Consider the following 15317-nt stretch of genomic DNA (forward strand, 5'->3'; position numbering starts at 1 on the left):
TGAAGAGAACACAAAACTGATCCAAAAAACCCACAAAAAGAGGCCATGTTGAAGCAGGCACTTCTAGGGCTGCAGCAGGAGACACCTGCCAGCTCTGCCTTAGATACAATTAGCCACCTCTCCAGCTGCCAGAGGAGACCAAGAGCAGGGAGCTCCAAGCCCCCCCACCTGGCAGTGCCCACTAGATGCCAGAATGGATGCAGAGATGCAGGGACACAGAGCCCACCACAGAGAGCTCATTATACCTGAATCAGTAGAAACAATCCTTGAAATGGTAGGAGGTTACAGGGGAATAACCTGCTCCCAGAGCTGTCAGAAAGGGTTCCCACCAGAGAAGAGCTTTCTCCTTTGCTCCCAGGAGCTGGGAGTGCCAGGTCTGACAGGCAGCTGTGTTGTGAGCCAGGAGTGCACATCCCAGGAAAGCAGGGCATACCTGCCTGGAGGCAGGGAGAAGCAACATCAGAGGTTATTAGGGAGAAAATGCTTTTAAGGGACACTAAACAACCCCAGCCTATGCCTTAAATAACCCATGTTCAGAGTAATGAGCCAGCAGCCTCTCCTGTGATTCTAGCAGTAAGGCACTGCCAGCCTGCCATCCCAGGGGAAGGATGTCCTCTTATATCCACATGCAGGGATGTCCACTTCCCCACAGCTCCCAAAAGTCTCACAGAAATGCCAGCTCCTGAGCTCACAAGAGCCAGGGGAAAAATAGATGTATGCTGCAGGGACAGCCTGGATATGAGACCTCCTTCTCCATACCAGCTCATCTCCCTTCCACCCTCCTGCTCTTGTTACAAATTTGGTTTTAACTTTTCCTGTTGCTCCGAAGCAACAGCAGACTGGGAAACACGAAGTCCAGCACCACTGCATCCTCACTGCTTGGGAAACAAGAGCCACAAGCATTCCTGGTAACTTTTGCACAGCACCAGCAAGCCCAGAGGGAGCCACATCCACATCCATTGACCTTTGGGACTAGATGTCCCCAAGTTAACCTCAGGGGATGCCGTGGGAAGGCTGCTGGAGTGCCAGCTGTGGTAAGGCTTCTTTCAACTCTGGCCCAGACTTCTCCCCACCTCTTACTGTCATGTTCCGTCAGCTGGACCCCAAACCCTCAGCTCCTTTGCCCTATATGCCCCACTCCAGTCCCCTTCTCTTCCCATTCCTCTTCTCTATTTTTCAGCATCTCCAAAATTTCCTCCACCCTCCCTCCCCACCTTGCAACCCTCTTCCTGCATCCTTCAGCTCCCTCTCCATGCCTGGCTCTCCCACACCTGTCTAGGATTAGGCATTCATGTCATCCTCCCTCCACTTCATCTAACTCCCTTTCTCCATGGGAGACAGCATTTCATCCCCACCACTGAGTCCCCTTTCATGCATCATGGCTTTTGCCTTCCAACCTTCTGTGATGGGAAAGCTGTGGGGGATCTGCTGTTCACAGGCCTGACCCCCAGCTCTTATTAATAGCAACCTTCCCAAAGCAGGCACACAGGAAATAAATAAATAAAGCAAATCTGTCTCGCTGCTCTCTTGGGTTGCTTAAGGGAGTTGGGCTCTGGGGGTGGGATGAAGGATGCTATTTGGAGAAGCTGTCTCCATGGCAACCCCCATTCCCACCACCAAATGGGCACAGGTCACCTGTTTCCATGAAAGTTTCCCCCTTCCCTCCCAAACCCTCCATCCCAGGAAGTGCCAGCACAGCCCCAGGGTGCAGACAGTTCAGGCTGAGGGAGAAGCAGCAACGATACAGAAGAGGCAGGGATGCTGCTGGCACAGCTGCCAATGGCCTCCTGAGTCCCTCATGCCACACTGGAGAAAGGCAGAGCATCCCCACGGTGCAGTGTGCAGCAGCATCCACTCCCCTCTGCCCCACCCAGCACAGCAAACCCATCCTCTTCCTGCCTGTGTCCCCAAGGCCAGCACCAGATGGGCGGGGGCCCCACTCTGCTGCAGGACATTTGGACAGACACAGGCACCCCAACCCATGTGCTGCTGGGACTGGGGCAGAGATCAAAATGTGTCTCCTCTCTCTGCACGTGGCTGTGGATGCTCTTTCCCTATGATTTCAGTTATTGTAAATTGAAATCGACCACTCCCATTAAACACTACCAGGTGCACCCAGAACAACCCGTGGTTCCCTTTTTAGCTCTAACAGCTCCATCTCTCATGCAACAGATGTGCTGCTGGGACCTTTCCCCAGCTCAGGCAGCGTCAGCTCGGTGTCTCCGAGCGCTCCCGCAGCCAACCTGACGCTCCCACCCGCGCCAGCCCCCTCCGTGCGCCCACCACAGGGCTGGCAGCAGTGCCTGATGCCCCCACAACAAAACTGGCACAGCTCCAGGAGGAGACTCAGAGGATGAGAACAGCAGACTGATTCTGCTCTCCACAATGGGGGGAAGGAGCAGTGGTGGTGTCACCTACTGCCAGCACTAATGCATCTTCCACCAGTAGCAGGGGGCAGCTCCCTGCGGCAGGGGTGGACAAGAGGGTCGACAAAGAGCCCCCAGCTGAAGTTCCAGGCTTGGCACCCAGGCAGCCATCCTGCAGCACAGCGCAGGCTGGAGGGATTCACACGGTTCCCCCACAAGGCTGGGAGTTTCGCCAGGAAAAGCAAGTTTATAAATAGTGTGTTTCAACACGAACAAACGAAAGCGTCAGAACTCGACAGTCAGATAAGCCAAGGGCTGAGCCGGCCCCTCCACAGCATCCTCCCCCACTGGGAAGGACAGTCCCTTCCCTCCATCATCCAGCTGGCCAGGACCTTCCTTGCTCTCTAGAAACCCTGCATTTGGAGGTGTCGTGTCAGATGTGCTGCTTGGGAACACCCTTGTCACAGCTGCTCTGGCAGCCAGAGCAAGGCAGAAGAGCTGGCTTCAAAAAGACCACAAGCAGCAGGAATAGCCACTCAGGGCAAGGGCAAACACAGCCCACAGCAGCCGGCTGCCCAGCGAGTGCCAAGACCCACATATTCAAATGTATTGCCTGAAGGAAAGTTTTCATAAGCCCACAGGCCAGAAAGTTTCTAACTTCTCCTCCTGTCTCTGAAGAAGACAGCTGCCCCACCAGTGAGGCTGGCACTCAAAACAGAAGTTCTATGGCACAAAGCATTACACCGAAGGGCACATACCTGCCAGATCCTAACAACAAGGAAGAGACTCAAGGGGAAAATCAGCTTTTATCTCTGTGTTAAGGAGAAAAGCAGCAAGTTATGAGATGAGAACTTGTTTCCCGTAAACACAAAACAGCAGAACAGACACCCCTGTGCCTACCAAGCGAATGGAAGGACATCCCTGCTGGGGAACTACCTGCCAAATTGCAAAAGGAGGAGATCTTGATGGTAGTGCCCAAGGGAAAACATCAAGACACGACATGTCAGAGCAGCCCCATCAGCTGTCAGGAAGAGAAGCCTCTGACAGCCCACAGAACACATGCAACGCTCCTCACGCCACACTTGCTTACCTTGATGTAAGTGTCAAGGGCTGGGTGGACACGGTTGACTGCCAGATGGATGGACAAGGGTGTAGTGAACGGGAAGGTCGCCATGACCACGTGGCTGGGAGCAGGGAAGCTGAAGATCTTAAAGCCATACTTCTGGAACCGTTTGATCTGCTCTTCTGATGGCTTCTCATCTCCCTCGCTCAGGATGCGGCCTATGGCGAAGCGGCACTTCTCCGGAGACACCTGAGTGAAGGGGACAGACAGGCAGTGTCAGAAGGGAGAGGCTTGAAACTGGCCAAAACCTCAACTTGCTGAGCTTGGAGACAGGAGATGACCATAAAACAGTAAAAACAATGATGCAGCATGACCAGGCACACCAAAGCAGGTGCCTGGGCCTAAATCATCTACACTCCTTAAACGCACAGCCCCATGGAGAAGGTGCTGCTCCTCTCCTTGGAGGGACTTGCAGAGAGGAGAGCTAAACCCCTGTCACAGATAACAGTCATTGCAGGAAGTGTCTCTCCTGATCCTGCATCAGACACATTTCTGTCAACAACTAGTCACTGCCATCCCCTTCTGCAGGACATTCCTGCAGCTCAGGGAGGGGGCTTACAGATGGGATCACAGTTTGCTCAGTTTGCCTCCACCCCACCCCATCCCTGAGGAAGTCCCCTAGCAGCCATGTGCACATGCCACCAAACACCATGGGCCACTGGCACTAAGCTGGAGAGAAATTCAGAGGCTGCCAGGTCCTTACAAAGTAGGCACACTCAGTATGGCAGTTTTGGCGTGGGGAAACTGAGGCAGGTAAGACCTGCACGCAGTCACCCAGCTGTTTATAGTAACATAAGGAAAAACATATTCATTTCTATCCCAAACCCCAACAACATATGAAACCTAAAACATGCTCTCTTTACAGATTTGAGGATACCTCCCATTAAGACAGGGGGTGCAGAGGTCTCAGCCCAGCAAGGGAGGTGCTCAAATCTCTGCCACCAGCACAGTGATGGCCCACGGGACTCCAGCCATCTCCATACCAAAGCTGACCCAGGCCACAACTTTCATTTCTAGTTTATAACAGAATCCCACCACTTCAGTTCAAGCTTACCCTCACCCCTGGGCAGGAACATGGGAGGGGGCTGGACAACCCAGCCATTTTCCCTGATATAACCTAAGGGCACAGAGGTGTCACAAAACTCTCACAGGGTGATGTGAAGCAGAGAGGATCACCAAGGCCAATTATCAGCTCCCATCTCCATGCCACAAGGGGATCTGTGCTCCCTGATGTCATCCCTAACTTTGCTGTATTGAAGCTCACCAAAGCTTCCTCCTGCAGTGCAACCACTCTCTCCCCACTCCTTGCCCTGCCTTTCCCTTAAACACCTTTTGATGTTCCACAGCAGGACCATTCCAGAAGGGGAACACAAGCAGATGTGAACAGAAAAAAGAAAGCAGCCCGTGGAGCAGCATCCATCAGGCTGGGACACGGCTCGTGGCTCGCTCTTGCCCTCCTGTGCTGCAAGAGGGAGCTGCAGACAGGGCTGTGCCCAGCATCCATCACCACTCCGGGCAGGAAAGGAGAAGCAGATCCACCCCAAAGACAGCAAGAGGCAGCCGTAAATGGCATCCCTGGGAAAAGAGCCAGATGAAACAAGGAGATACAGAAATCTAGATTAAATTCCTCTGAACATTGAATCTCCATTTATGTCCTGAGCAAAGACAGTTCAATCCCAGCCCCAGAGCAATTGTTTGAAAGAGCAGAGCTGCTGGAGTGTGCAACAATGCTAGGCCAGACATGTTTGCTTCCTCCTTTCTCTTTTTACCTTTTCTTTTCACAGCATGTAGTCCCACAGACATCTTTCCAAGGGCAGCAACAAGGCAGATGGGAGAGGGAAAAACTCCACTTAAAATCAGCTTTTCCCTAAAGATTTGTCTTTTGCAGTAGGCAGGTGCTGATCAAAGCCTCTGGTCCCCCAAGCATCCTGACAAAGAAGTTCTGGAAATTATTGCTTAACCTATCAATCAGCTTTGCCAGTTGGAACAAAACCAATTTATGTGTTCACTGAGTATTTTGACCTTACCCACCCAACACCTGGGCACAGGCCTGTGGCTGAGCACATGGACTGGACTGCAAGCAAAAGGTCCTGGCTTGTGCCTGCAGCTATATGTGAGCAGGAGCTTGGCTGGAGTTAAGCACAAACCCACCCACCACATCCAGTCCTTGCTGAGGAGTTACTTTTGTTTTGCCAGAGGTGGGAAAACGAGGGAGAAGTCCTCCGGGATGCTAAATATTAAATAAAATGGAAAACAAACAAACAAACAAGAAGTTGAAATTAATATTAATCTTGTCCATTAAAACACATAAAACATTGCTGGCAGGGTTTCGGCAGCACTCAGGGAGCATCCTTGTGTGAATGTTGGGAGAGTCAGGAGTCAGCAGGGAGCCCAGAGATGCTGGCAGCAGAGGCTGCCCTGAGGCCTGGCATGACCCCAAGGCAGCCCACAGGCTCCAGGCCATGGGGCTACCCCCAGCCCCACTCCCAGCCAAGAGCAGCATACAGCTGCTGCTCTCCAACTCAGCAATCCCATCCTTTCTCCTAGCCAGAGCTTCCTCTGACCATGAGTCCACCAGCACTGTAATTGCCACATGGCACTTGCTGGCCACCAGCCCCTTCCTGTCCCTGTGCAAGGGGCACCAAACCCTCAGGAGCCATGGCTGGGGATGGCTGTCTGGCCAGAGCTCTCCAGTACTCCTCCCGTGACACAGCAGGATGTAGCCAGCACCTTCTGCTGCCTGATGACAAAAGGTCTATTTTTGGAGACAAGTCAACATCTGTGGCAAGTGGCCAGCTCTGGGCGGGTCAGCTCTGCCAAAGGGTGCTCCACTGAGGTCAGGATAGCACTGAGAATGAGGAGGAAGAGGAGGAAATAATTTCCTCTCAGAGAAAAGGCAGCCTGGGTGACCAGTCCCACCCTGTGGAACCTCCAGGATAGAGGAGCCAGCAGTGCACACCATCTCCCATGCCATCATGGCTCAGTGGATATGAGCACACAGGCAGCCCCACGGGACACTGGGGTGCTCTGTACCTGAGCCAACACGTAAGGTATGAGCACTGCAGTCTCCAGCCAAGAGCCCAAGCCACAGCTGGCCCTTTCTTCACCTGCCCAGAGGCATGAGAACCACCTGCCCAAACACATTCTCACTCCCAGCACCCTGCCTGGCCTGACCTGTCTGTTGGTGAGATGAGGATCTCTGTGGGGACCCCTTCAGGAGCCACACATCAGCCCATGGAAAGTCCCACCAGCACTCCAGGTCTGACACTGTGCTCATGGATGGCAGGTGAGGGAGGCTCCTGTCACTATGCAGAGCTGCAGCCACTGCAGCTATATCCTGCACAGCCCCTCTGTGCCCCAGCCACCACAGTGGCTACAGACACAGGAGGCTCAGGCCAATGTCCCCTGCTCAATGTCATGAGCAAAGGCAGCCGTCCCAGAGAAGGACAAGGTCCCTGGGGCTGCCTGCCAAGCCTTGGAGGGCAGGTTAGACTCTTGCCACAAAAAGGAACAGCTGGCTTCCAAAACCCTGGATGAGCACCAGAGACAAGGCCTGCAGCCCCACTGCCTTCTCCAGCCACAGCGTGAAGGCAGAAATGCAGCAGGTGGAGGAATAGGAAAAAAAAGACAAGACCTGGAAGAGGAGGCAGTTTGATGGTGCATTGACAACCCAAATTTTCAGGGCCAGGTCAAAGTTACTGCTTCCTAGCCTCACCTGGTGCTACCAGGGAAGGCATTCACTTCGCCAGCCAGGGTAGGAGTTACATCATACACCATTATCAGTATTTGTGGACCTCAGCAGTACAGGCTCTGCAAACAAAGAGCCAAGGCAGAACACCATTGATACAATGTTAGTTGAAAGGGCAACCACAGGCACATGCACATCACATCCCTGGAGCAGGACAGCACTGGAAATAGACACCGAGTCCTTCCCACAGCACTGACTGCTTGTTCTGTGTCTAGAGACGATGACAAAACAAGCAGCAGCATCAGGATTCTCAGCTCTGGGTGAGGCCCTCAACACAAGGATACAAATTAGTGGCAGTGAAATGGCAACACTGACCACATGGGCACCATGACTCCTCTCCAACCATGACTCCTCTCCAAACATGACACTTCCTCCAGACAAAAATGTCTCAAGCATGCCTAGTCAAACCCTGCTTCTGCCCAGCTCATCCTAAGGAGAGAAGTCATCCTTGCCATCACCCTTCCCAGACCAAGAAAATGCACTACAGTATCTTCTCTGCCTCTCGTGATCCAGGTAGGTAGAGATAAGTCAGGGCATCAGAGGGTACAAGGACATACCAGGCTCCTCTGCACACAGTCAACCTCAGTGCTTTCTCATCTCCAGTATCTTTCTGTCACAGCTCACTCAGCAGTATGTTTTCATGGGCAAGTTCTTCCCTCAAAGCAGGTCTAATCCTCAGGAGAACCATCTTGCAAGCAACAAAATAAGGTTTCTAAAAGAAGACCAAACGCCCCCAGAGCGGAAGCACTGGGTGAGAGCTATCAGCCCAAGCACTGTGCCCTGCACCAGCCCCCAACAAACGAGACCAAGCACACATGCACAGCTGCTGGCCACTCTTTTGTCCCTCCTCCCCACAGATTCCTCCACGGTCACACTAGCTACAGCAGAATTACTGGGGAGCCAGGCTGTCTGCCCCAGACAAATGCCCACATGCCATTATTTGGAAACCCCAGAGTTATTCAGCATCAGCAGCCAGGTTCCACCCCCCAGCAAGTTCTGATGCACTTTTGTTTGTTCCCTGCCTTTAACTGTTCCCATGGAGTGCTGGGCTCTGGCTAGCAGCCATCAGGCAGTGTGCTTTCTGCTCACCTCTCAGCCCAAGGAGCATCATGGAGCAACTGTTTCATCAGACAGGAGCCCTCAAAATGCAGCACCTGAGGTATCAGTAAGAACTCTCAGGGGATAGAAGAACTACAGGGAAGCTCAGAAACACATGAGAGCACTAGAAACAAGAGGAGTATGCATGAGAAGACCGAGCTTTCGAGAAGAGACCATCTGCTTTCAACCACAGAGCTGTAAGCCCAGAAGGAGACTTAGCTGCACTTCCAGGGAATATGCCAAGGAATGCCTCACCTTGGGGTCATGAACACTGGTTTCTGTTCCATAACTAGCTCTATTATCCTGCTGATACCCTGCTCAGCAGAGGCTATCAGAAGATACCAAGCTTTGCTCGCCCAATGCCTTTCAGTCAGGATTATGCAAAACCCCATCCGCTTTTAGGTGCTTTTCCCCAGACAGGTCCTCTGTAGATCTGGGAGACCTCGTGGACACCAGTGCTCACCTAGAGAGGAAGAGCTGCACGTGTCTGAAACACAATGAGAGAGCATCCCAAACTGGGAACCACGAGAGCGTCTGGCCTCGCCGAGCACACCTTACCGTGTGAGGGTTGTCATAGTACACGCCGATGGAGCAGAGCTTCGAGGAGATGCTGCAGCCATCCGTGAAGAGCTGCCCGGATTCTCCATACGGGCCCACCCTGAACTTGTAGGCCAGTGTCATGTTGCCGACAGGGGGGGAGCCAGCACTCACGACCACCTCGGTGAACAGCCCCGAGTAGACGACGAAACCGAAGACGGTGAGCAGCAGCAGCAGCACCAGCGCCGCGATCAGCCCCAGCAGCACCCAGTCAGTCATGATGGACCCCTGGTATGCCACAGCTCCTGAGGCACTGGCAGCAAGAGCAGAGAAGAAAAAGAAGGCCATTCAAGCTACCACTTGGGCAAACAACTGCTTTCTAAAGTGATTTATTTGCAGCAAAATGCACTCTCGTCCAATTCTTCTTATGCGTAAAGCTTAACAAAGTGGAAACCCCCCAGAAGCCTCCTGTATATTAGTGCCACATTGCATCAGCCTGTTCCAATTGGTCACCAGGTACAAATTATATTGCTTCAGAGCCACTTGGGAATGAGGTGGTTTTGAAGGGAGGGCAGAGAGGCATTATCTCCATCTCCTCAAAACTGCTCAAATTCAGTTTTGCATCCAGGAGAGCTCAAAAACCACCCTGAGTGCCTGCATCATGCAACAGATAACAGATACAAAGAACCAGGCTAAAGACCAGGGAACCATAAAAAAAGAATTTATCATTTATGGCTATCAGGCCCACTCTAACCAGGGCAGCCCCTCTGTCAATATATCTAGAAGCCAAAACCTTCCTGCAATGACCCAAATGAGGACCACACCAGCTCAGACCCAAATCCAAGCACCCAGAAGCTCAGAGGAAGCTGAAGACCCAGCTAGAAAAAGCATTCTCAACACACTCAGGTAAAATGAATTACTGGTATTCCTTTTAGATGGCTTTTTTTAAACTAAAAGAGTTTTCATAACTTCAACAAAGGCTTCCTGTTTTGTTTGGCATCTTTTCTCTTGCGCTGACTGTGGGACACAGCAGCCTGGTGAATGCCTCCTGCTTGTTTTCACCCACCAAGGGCAACCACTCTGGGGAGTTGCAACCCAAACCCTTTCAGAAGAGTTGTTTGTGTTTTACACTCCCTTGAAACACAGCTCTGGTCGCATAGGGAACAGTTGCAATGCTCCCCTGAGACTTTCACAGAAGGCAGGTTTGGAAGTGAGTGTTGAAGTAAACAATCCACCTTTACCTCTGTGTTATAAACACACTTTGCCCACAAAGTTCACTGAGGCTGCTGCCTGTTCACCCAGCTTTACAAAAGCCACATCCTGGTAGGAAGCACAGGCGGCTCCGCTCTGCTTGAGCCCGGCAAGCAGATACATGGCAAAACCAAGCCCTGCTGAGCCCAAACTGGGACCACGCACCTGGGTCAGGCACCATCTCACACCGTGACCCTACTCACCTGAAAAACCAGCTCAGCCCAGAAACGCTTCAAGACATCTGATCCACAGGGGTGCAGGATCTGTGGCGCTGCAGCAGGAAAAAATAAGTATCATTGCTTCCTCTGAAACTCACGGGACCAAAAGCAAAACAGCTGTGGCAGAGCAGCCAAAAGATGACCAGGTAACCTCAGACCTGCTCCCCAAAGGCGGGGTGCCTCGAGGAGAACCTCCTCCTGCAGGACCGCGCAGGCCAAGATTTCTTCCCAAAACTCTGCAGCTGAATGCACAGGCACCGCGAAACACGGAAATGGGAAAGGAACGGTGAAAGAGGACGATGTCCTGCCTCTGCTGGTGTGTCCCAGCGCGGCCGTCCCCGGGGACAGCTGAGCCGCAGCCGGAGCAGCTCCCGGGTGCCCTGGCAGCAGAGCTCCCGGAGGGACACAGCCGCTGCCGCGGCGCCCCAGCTCCTCCCAGTAACCAACAGAGACCCGGCATTTCCAATCACGGCTCCGGTGATTGCCCGAGCTGCCAGCCCCACGCCCAGCCCCAGGGCCCCGATGGCAGCCGCCCCAGAGGAGAGCTGGGTATTTTTGGCTGTTCTTCCCGGTTCCCGTGGCTCGTTCGCCGGCGGCACTGGCAGGCACTGCCGGTTCCCCCAGCCCTCCTCACGGGCCGGGGATGTCACCTCCCCTTTCCGCTCGGGATGCCGACCCTCCCGGTGCCGGTAACCGGTGCCGGGCGGAGGGTGGGGGTCTGCCCCGAGCGGCCCCGCACTCCGGCCTGCCTGCCGACAGACGCAGCCCCGGGCTCCGCCTGCCCGCAGGCAGCGTTCTTCGCACCGGCACCGGTGCAGCCCCGGCCACCGGCGTGCCCACCGCCGGAGCGCTGCGGGACCCGGCCGGCGCCCTCCGGCTCCAAGCAGGCCGCGGCCTGAGGGGACCGGATCGGCGCGGCGCTGCCTGCCAGGCCCCGCGGATCCCCGCAGAGCCGCCCCCGCCGCATTGCCGGGTGGGGTCCCCTGGCACCCCCCGCGCTCTCACCGGGGCTCCCGGTGCGGCCGGCCCGGACCGATCCCGGCGCCGCCCCGCCCCGCCGCCAGGGGGCGGCTGCGCGCGGGGTCGGGGGGCGGGGCCGGGGATGGGCGGGGTCGCGGTACCATAGCGGGATAGGCGGGGCTTCCGGCGGGGGCGGGGCCGGGACACCCCGAGGGTTTGCGCGTCCCTGCGGGGCCGCCGCAGCGCCCCTCCGGGAGAGCGCCCCCTGGCGGCCCCGCCCCGCCTCAGGGTGGTCACGGGTTCGAGTCCCCCCCGGGCTCCACGGGGTTCACACAGCTCCCGGCTCCTTCCCGACCCTTCCCAGCGCCTCCCCGGCTGCCCCCCCTGCGGCCCGGGAGCCCCACCTTGCACCGAGCAGGAGGGCTGTGGATGCAGGGCTCCCAGACCCCTGCAGCAAGGCGGGGGCCTCTCCTTTCCCCTCCCAGGGCACCGCTGAACAGCGCTGTGCCCTATACCCTGCTGGGGCTACGGCATCCCGGCGCACATCCCTGCCGGCTGAGCCGAGCTCAGGCTCCCCAGCAGCCCGAGCCCCCGGTGAACGCGCCCCCTCCCTCAGGCGCTGGACGGGCAGCGCTGCCCGCACCGCCGAGCGTCACGGCCCCGGCCACACGGCCCGGCCCGGCCGCTCGGGGCAGTGGGCAGAGCCATTGCCACTTAGACACTGCGCCCAAGCGCTTCCCAACAAACCCGGAGAGGCTTCTGAACAGCTGCTCACAGGTTCCATCGCTGGGGCTGTTGCAACCTGCCAGAAACATCTTGGCTTCTGCCCGTGCTTGACCTTTCCCACTGCCCAGCTGGAAGGAAAATCTGCCAGACATCTCAGACAGCACTGCCCAACAATGGGAGCACCAGGAGAGCTAAGAAGCAACCTTCACACTTCTCTGAACTTTCTTCAGCTCCTTCAACCCTCTCAGCAGGGAAAGTTTTCTCTACATTATTCCATGAACCACCTCCAGATGCAGCAACAAGGAACAGTGGAGCTTGCTGTGGCCTCTCCTGCTGTGGTTTCACATCCATTTCCCTACATCCCAACCCCCTTCACTGGGGCTGGTTTTATTTTTTTTGTTTGCAGAGGGAGCCCAGCCACTGCTTTTCACCAGTGTGGTCATTTATGAACACCAGTGGGAAATACTGCAATTCTTCAATACTTGCCTTTCTCCAGCATGTTCTTAGTGAGGATCTCTAGGCTTTCCATAAATTGAAATTAGTTAAACCTCAGAGGCCCTCCTTGCACTTGGCATTATAACTCCTTTGCAGCTGGAAGAAAATATTCCAGCTTGGTTACGTGTCTTGCCTGAAATTACACAGTGAATCACTGTCAAGAAGAGGAACAGAACTCAAAAGCCCTGTAGCTGCCAGCTCTGACCATCAGACACTTCTCCTTCCTCTAGCCTTAAAGTTCTTTAAATCTGCACACATTTAGTATTATAATGCATATATTTCTCCATTACAACAGCAAACACTAAAATTTTGATCTCATTTAACAGCTTCATGCCTTCACTCTGAACCATTACATTGAGAGAGGTGAGGCAGAGGAATGTAAAATGTGCTCTCCAGCAGGGCCCTGTGTGTCAGGGTATGGCAGGCACCTGGTCTCAGCAGATTTGTTTGGGCCCTTGGCCCCCCACATCTCTAACAGGGGATGCAGCTCACCCTTTCTCATTTGAATTCTCTCTAAGAGGCAGTCAGAAGTGGAGGTGGGTTGTGAGCAGAAGCAGACGTGGGCAAGCTACCCACCTCTCAACCTCCAGCCAACACTTCTCCTCTACTTTAGCCTGTCTATGGAGGGACTCCAGGTTCATCCCAGCATTAGCAGGCAGAAATGCTGCTCAACAGGGCAGCACTCCTGCATTACTCCACATTGTCTCAGCAGAATACCTGTCCAGCTCAGCCTTGGCCCACTCCTTGGCTTTCCATTTCTGCTCACACCTGCTAAACCCTCCATCCTCTGTTCCAGCACAAGATAGTTTGTTGTCCTTCCTCTCTCAGTTGCCTTTACCTGCTGGAAAATGTGAGCTGAGCATTGCAAAGGTCACTTCAGGTGCCCAGTAAACAAACAGATGTGATAAGGATTCTGATCACCTTAGGAACATGGCAAAACACAAACGGCTCTGACTAACTCTGCATGGAAATACCCTCCCCTAGAGAGGCAGGCAAGAGGCCAGAACAGCTCACACAGCCCTGGGGAATTCCCATCAGCACAGACACAGACAGGCTCCACTCCCAAGTCCTTCCTGAATGCCCATAATAGCAACTGTGCATTATTGTTGATGAACCAAGGCTGACACTCTGCTCCTTGCAACCAAAGGAGATTATCACTTGTGGGGAAAACTGTAAGGAAGGCAGCACAGGCACATGGAAATGCTCACCTGGTAGGTCCTCTCCAGAGGAAAGACACTACAGAGGGCAGGGACTGTGCTGGCAGAGGGAGGGCACAAAGGGCTGTTTGGCCCAGTGAACCAGGATTTATTATGCTCAACTGTCCATTTAGATCACAAATGCTAAACAGCAAACCATTTCCCCCCAGGATCTATTAGCAAAAATGGTCTCATAATTAAATGCAGTTTTTAAGTTATGAAGGAAATTTTTACACAGACATATAACATTTCCTACCTCCTGCCTTTGGAAAACAAGTTTAGATTCAACCTTTCCTACCTCCTGCCCTTGGAAAACAAGTTTAGATTCTCACCTTGTATTCAGATCCCAGTCCTGAACCACACAAACCTGGGTGTTTGTATGATCCAGTGGCTAAAACAAAACTAGCCACCAAGCCAAACAGAATGGATAGCAGTGACAGGCAAATCACTCAGTAATGCCAAGACACAGAGTGGCAGGACAAGTAATTCTGTCATGGGGAATTTCCATGGATACTGCAAGCAAACGTTCAAATAGTTATGGAAGAAAAACTTGGGTAGGTTGTAGCCTCTGAGCTCCTCTTTTTGCTATCAAAGCCCTAACAGCAGATTGGAATTCTGCATCTCTGATTACCAGCTATTTAGCAAAATACTGAGGTGTTTTTTAATTTAACAAATTGCAATGGAGCTTTCATCTCTTCCTTTCAGATGTCACACCACCTCTGGTAGCTACTCTGAATGACAAGAAGTCATTCAGACTCTGGTCCCCAAGGCCAGCAACTACATTTGTACATTGCTTTGATTTTCTGTGAATAAAAGATCACTTACAAGCCTGAAGAGATGCATTATTCATCTTTAAACTCCCCTGAAAATAATTTTAAGCTGTTTATAGCCCCAGTCACTTGGAACTTGCGTGTGCAACTTTGACTCACGACCAAACAGGTCTGGCCAAATTCCACCTGAGGTGCCAGGCAGGGGCCAGTGCTCAGAAGGATCTGTTCTTACATTGGTAGCAATGCTTCTCACAGACACCTGTGTTTGATCCAGAGGACAGCATCTCCCTTTGCCCATGCTGGGAATATTGGTACCTCCTACTGCAGTGTGTCACATATACACAAAGCACAGGGCTATCCACACCTTTTCCTGGTGAAAAATGTGTTTTATAGGGACATTTGCTTTGAAATATTCTCTTATTTCTCCTCCTGTGACACACCTTCAACTTGCATTGCCTTAGCAGCAGCTGTGTACTTCCTTCTTTACCCTGAGGATTATCTTCCATTGTCTTTGAGCTACAGAAGAATACACATTAACAAACCAGGCCTTCCTGTCTTTTTTTTAACCTCCTCTCTTGTACATGAAGTCTAAATTAAGTTTAGGGTGTTTTTCTTGCTGAAAACATGAGATAGTTTACCCAGAGTGTTTTTCCATTTTCCACCCAGACAGAACCAAGAAGGGAATCAGGAAAACACCACGCTTTGTCTCTCTGGGTTTGCAAACCGTGCTCACAAAAAGTGCTGGGTTTAATGTGGACTTGTCAACAAGCTCATTCTCTACAGCAAGTGACAATTTAGACTGTCTTCCAGAATTTTTAATGAGGAATCC

General features: G+C 53.2%; 1 protein-coding gene across 2 annotated transcripts in view; it reads right to left on the reverse strand.

The window, feature by feature from the left end:
* Positions 1-11441, reverse strand: part of TEX264 (testis expressed 264, ER-phagy receptor) — a 38818-nt gene extending 27377 nt beyond the window's left edge. Inside the window, exons 1-4 of one of the 2 annotated variants that reach the window (XM_079316864.1) lie at positions 11347-11441; positions 10327-10394; positions 8894-9185; positions 3457-3678 (exon numbers count right to left, since the gene is read on the reverse strand). In XM_079316864.1, coding sequence (XP_079172990.1) covers positions 3457-3678; positions 8894-9151 — 480 coding nt within the window. In that variant the 5' untranslated portion in view covers positions 9152-9185; positions 10327-10394; positions 11347-11441. Of the gene's footprint in view, positions 1-3456; positions 3679-8893; positions 9186-10317; positions 10395-11346 lie in introns of both variants that reach the window. The other variant, XM_079316865.1, reaches the window with a different exon arrangement.
* Positions 11442-15317: the final 3876 nt, after the last annotated feature.

This window comes from Erithacus rubecula (genome assembly GCF_903797595.1).
Source record: "Erithacus rubecula genome assembly, chromosome: 13".
Classification (NCBI taxonomy): domain Eukaryota; kingdom Metazoa; phylum Chordata; class Aves; order Passeriformes; family Muscicapidae; genus Erithacus; species Erithacus rubecula.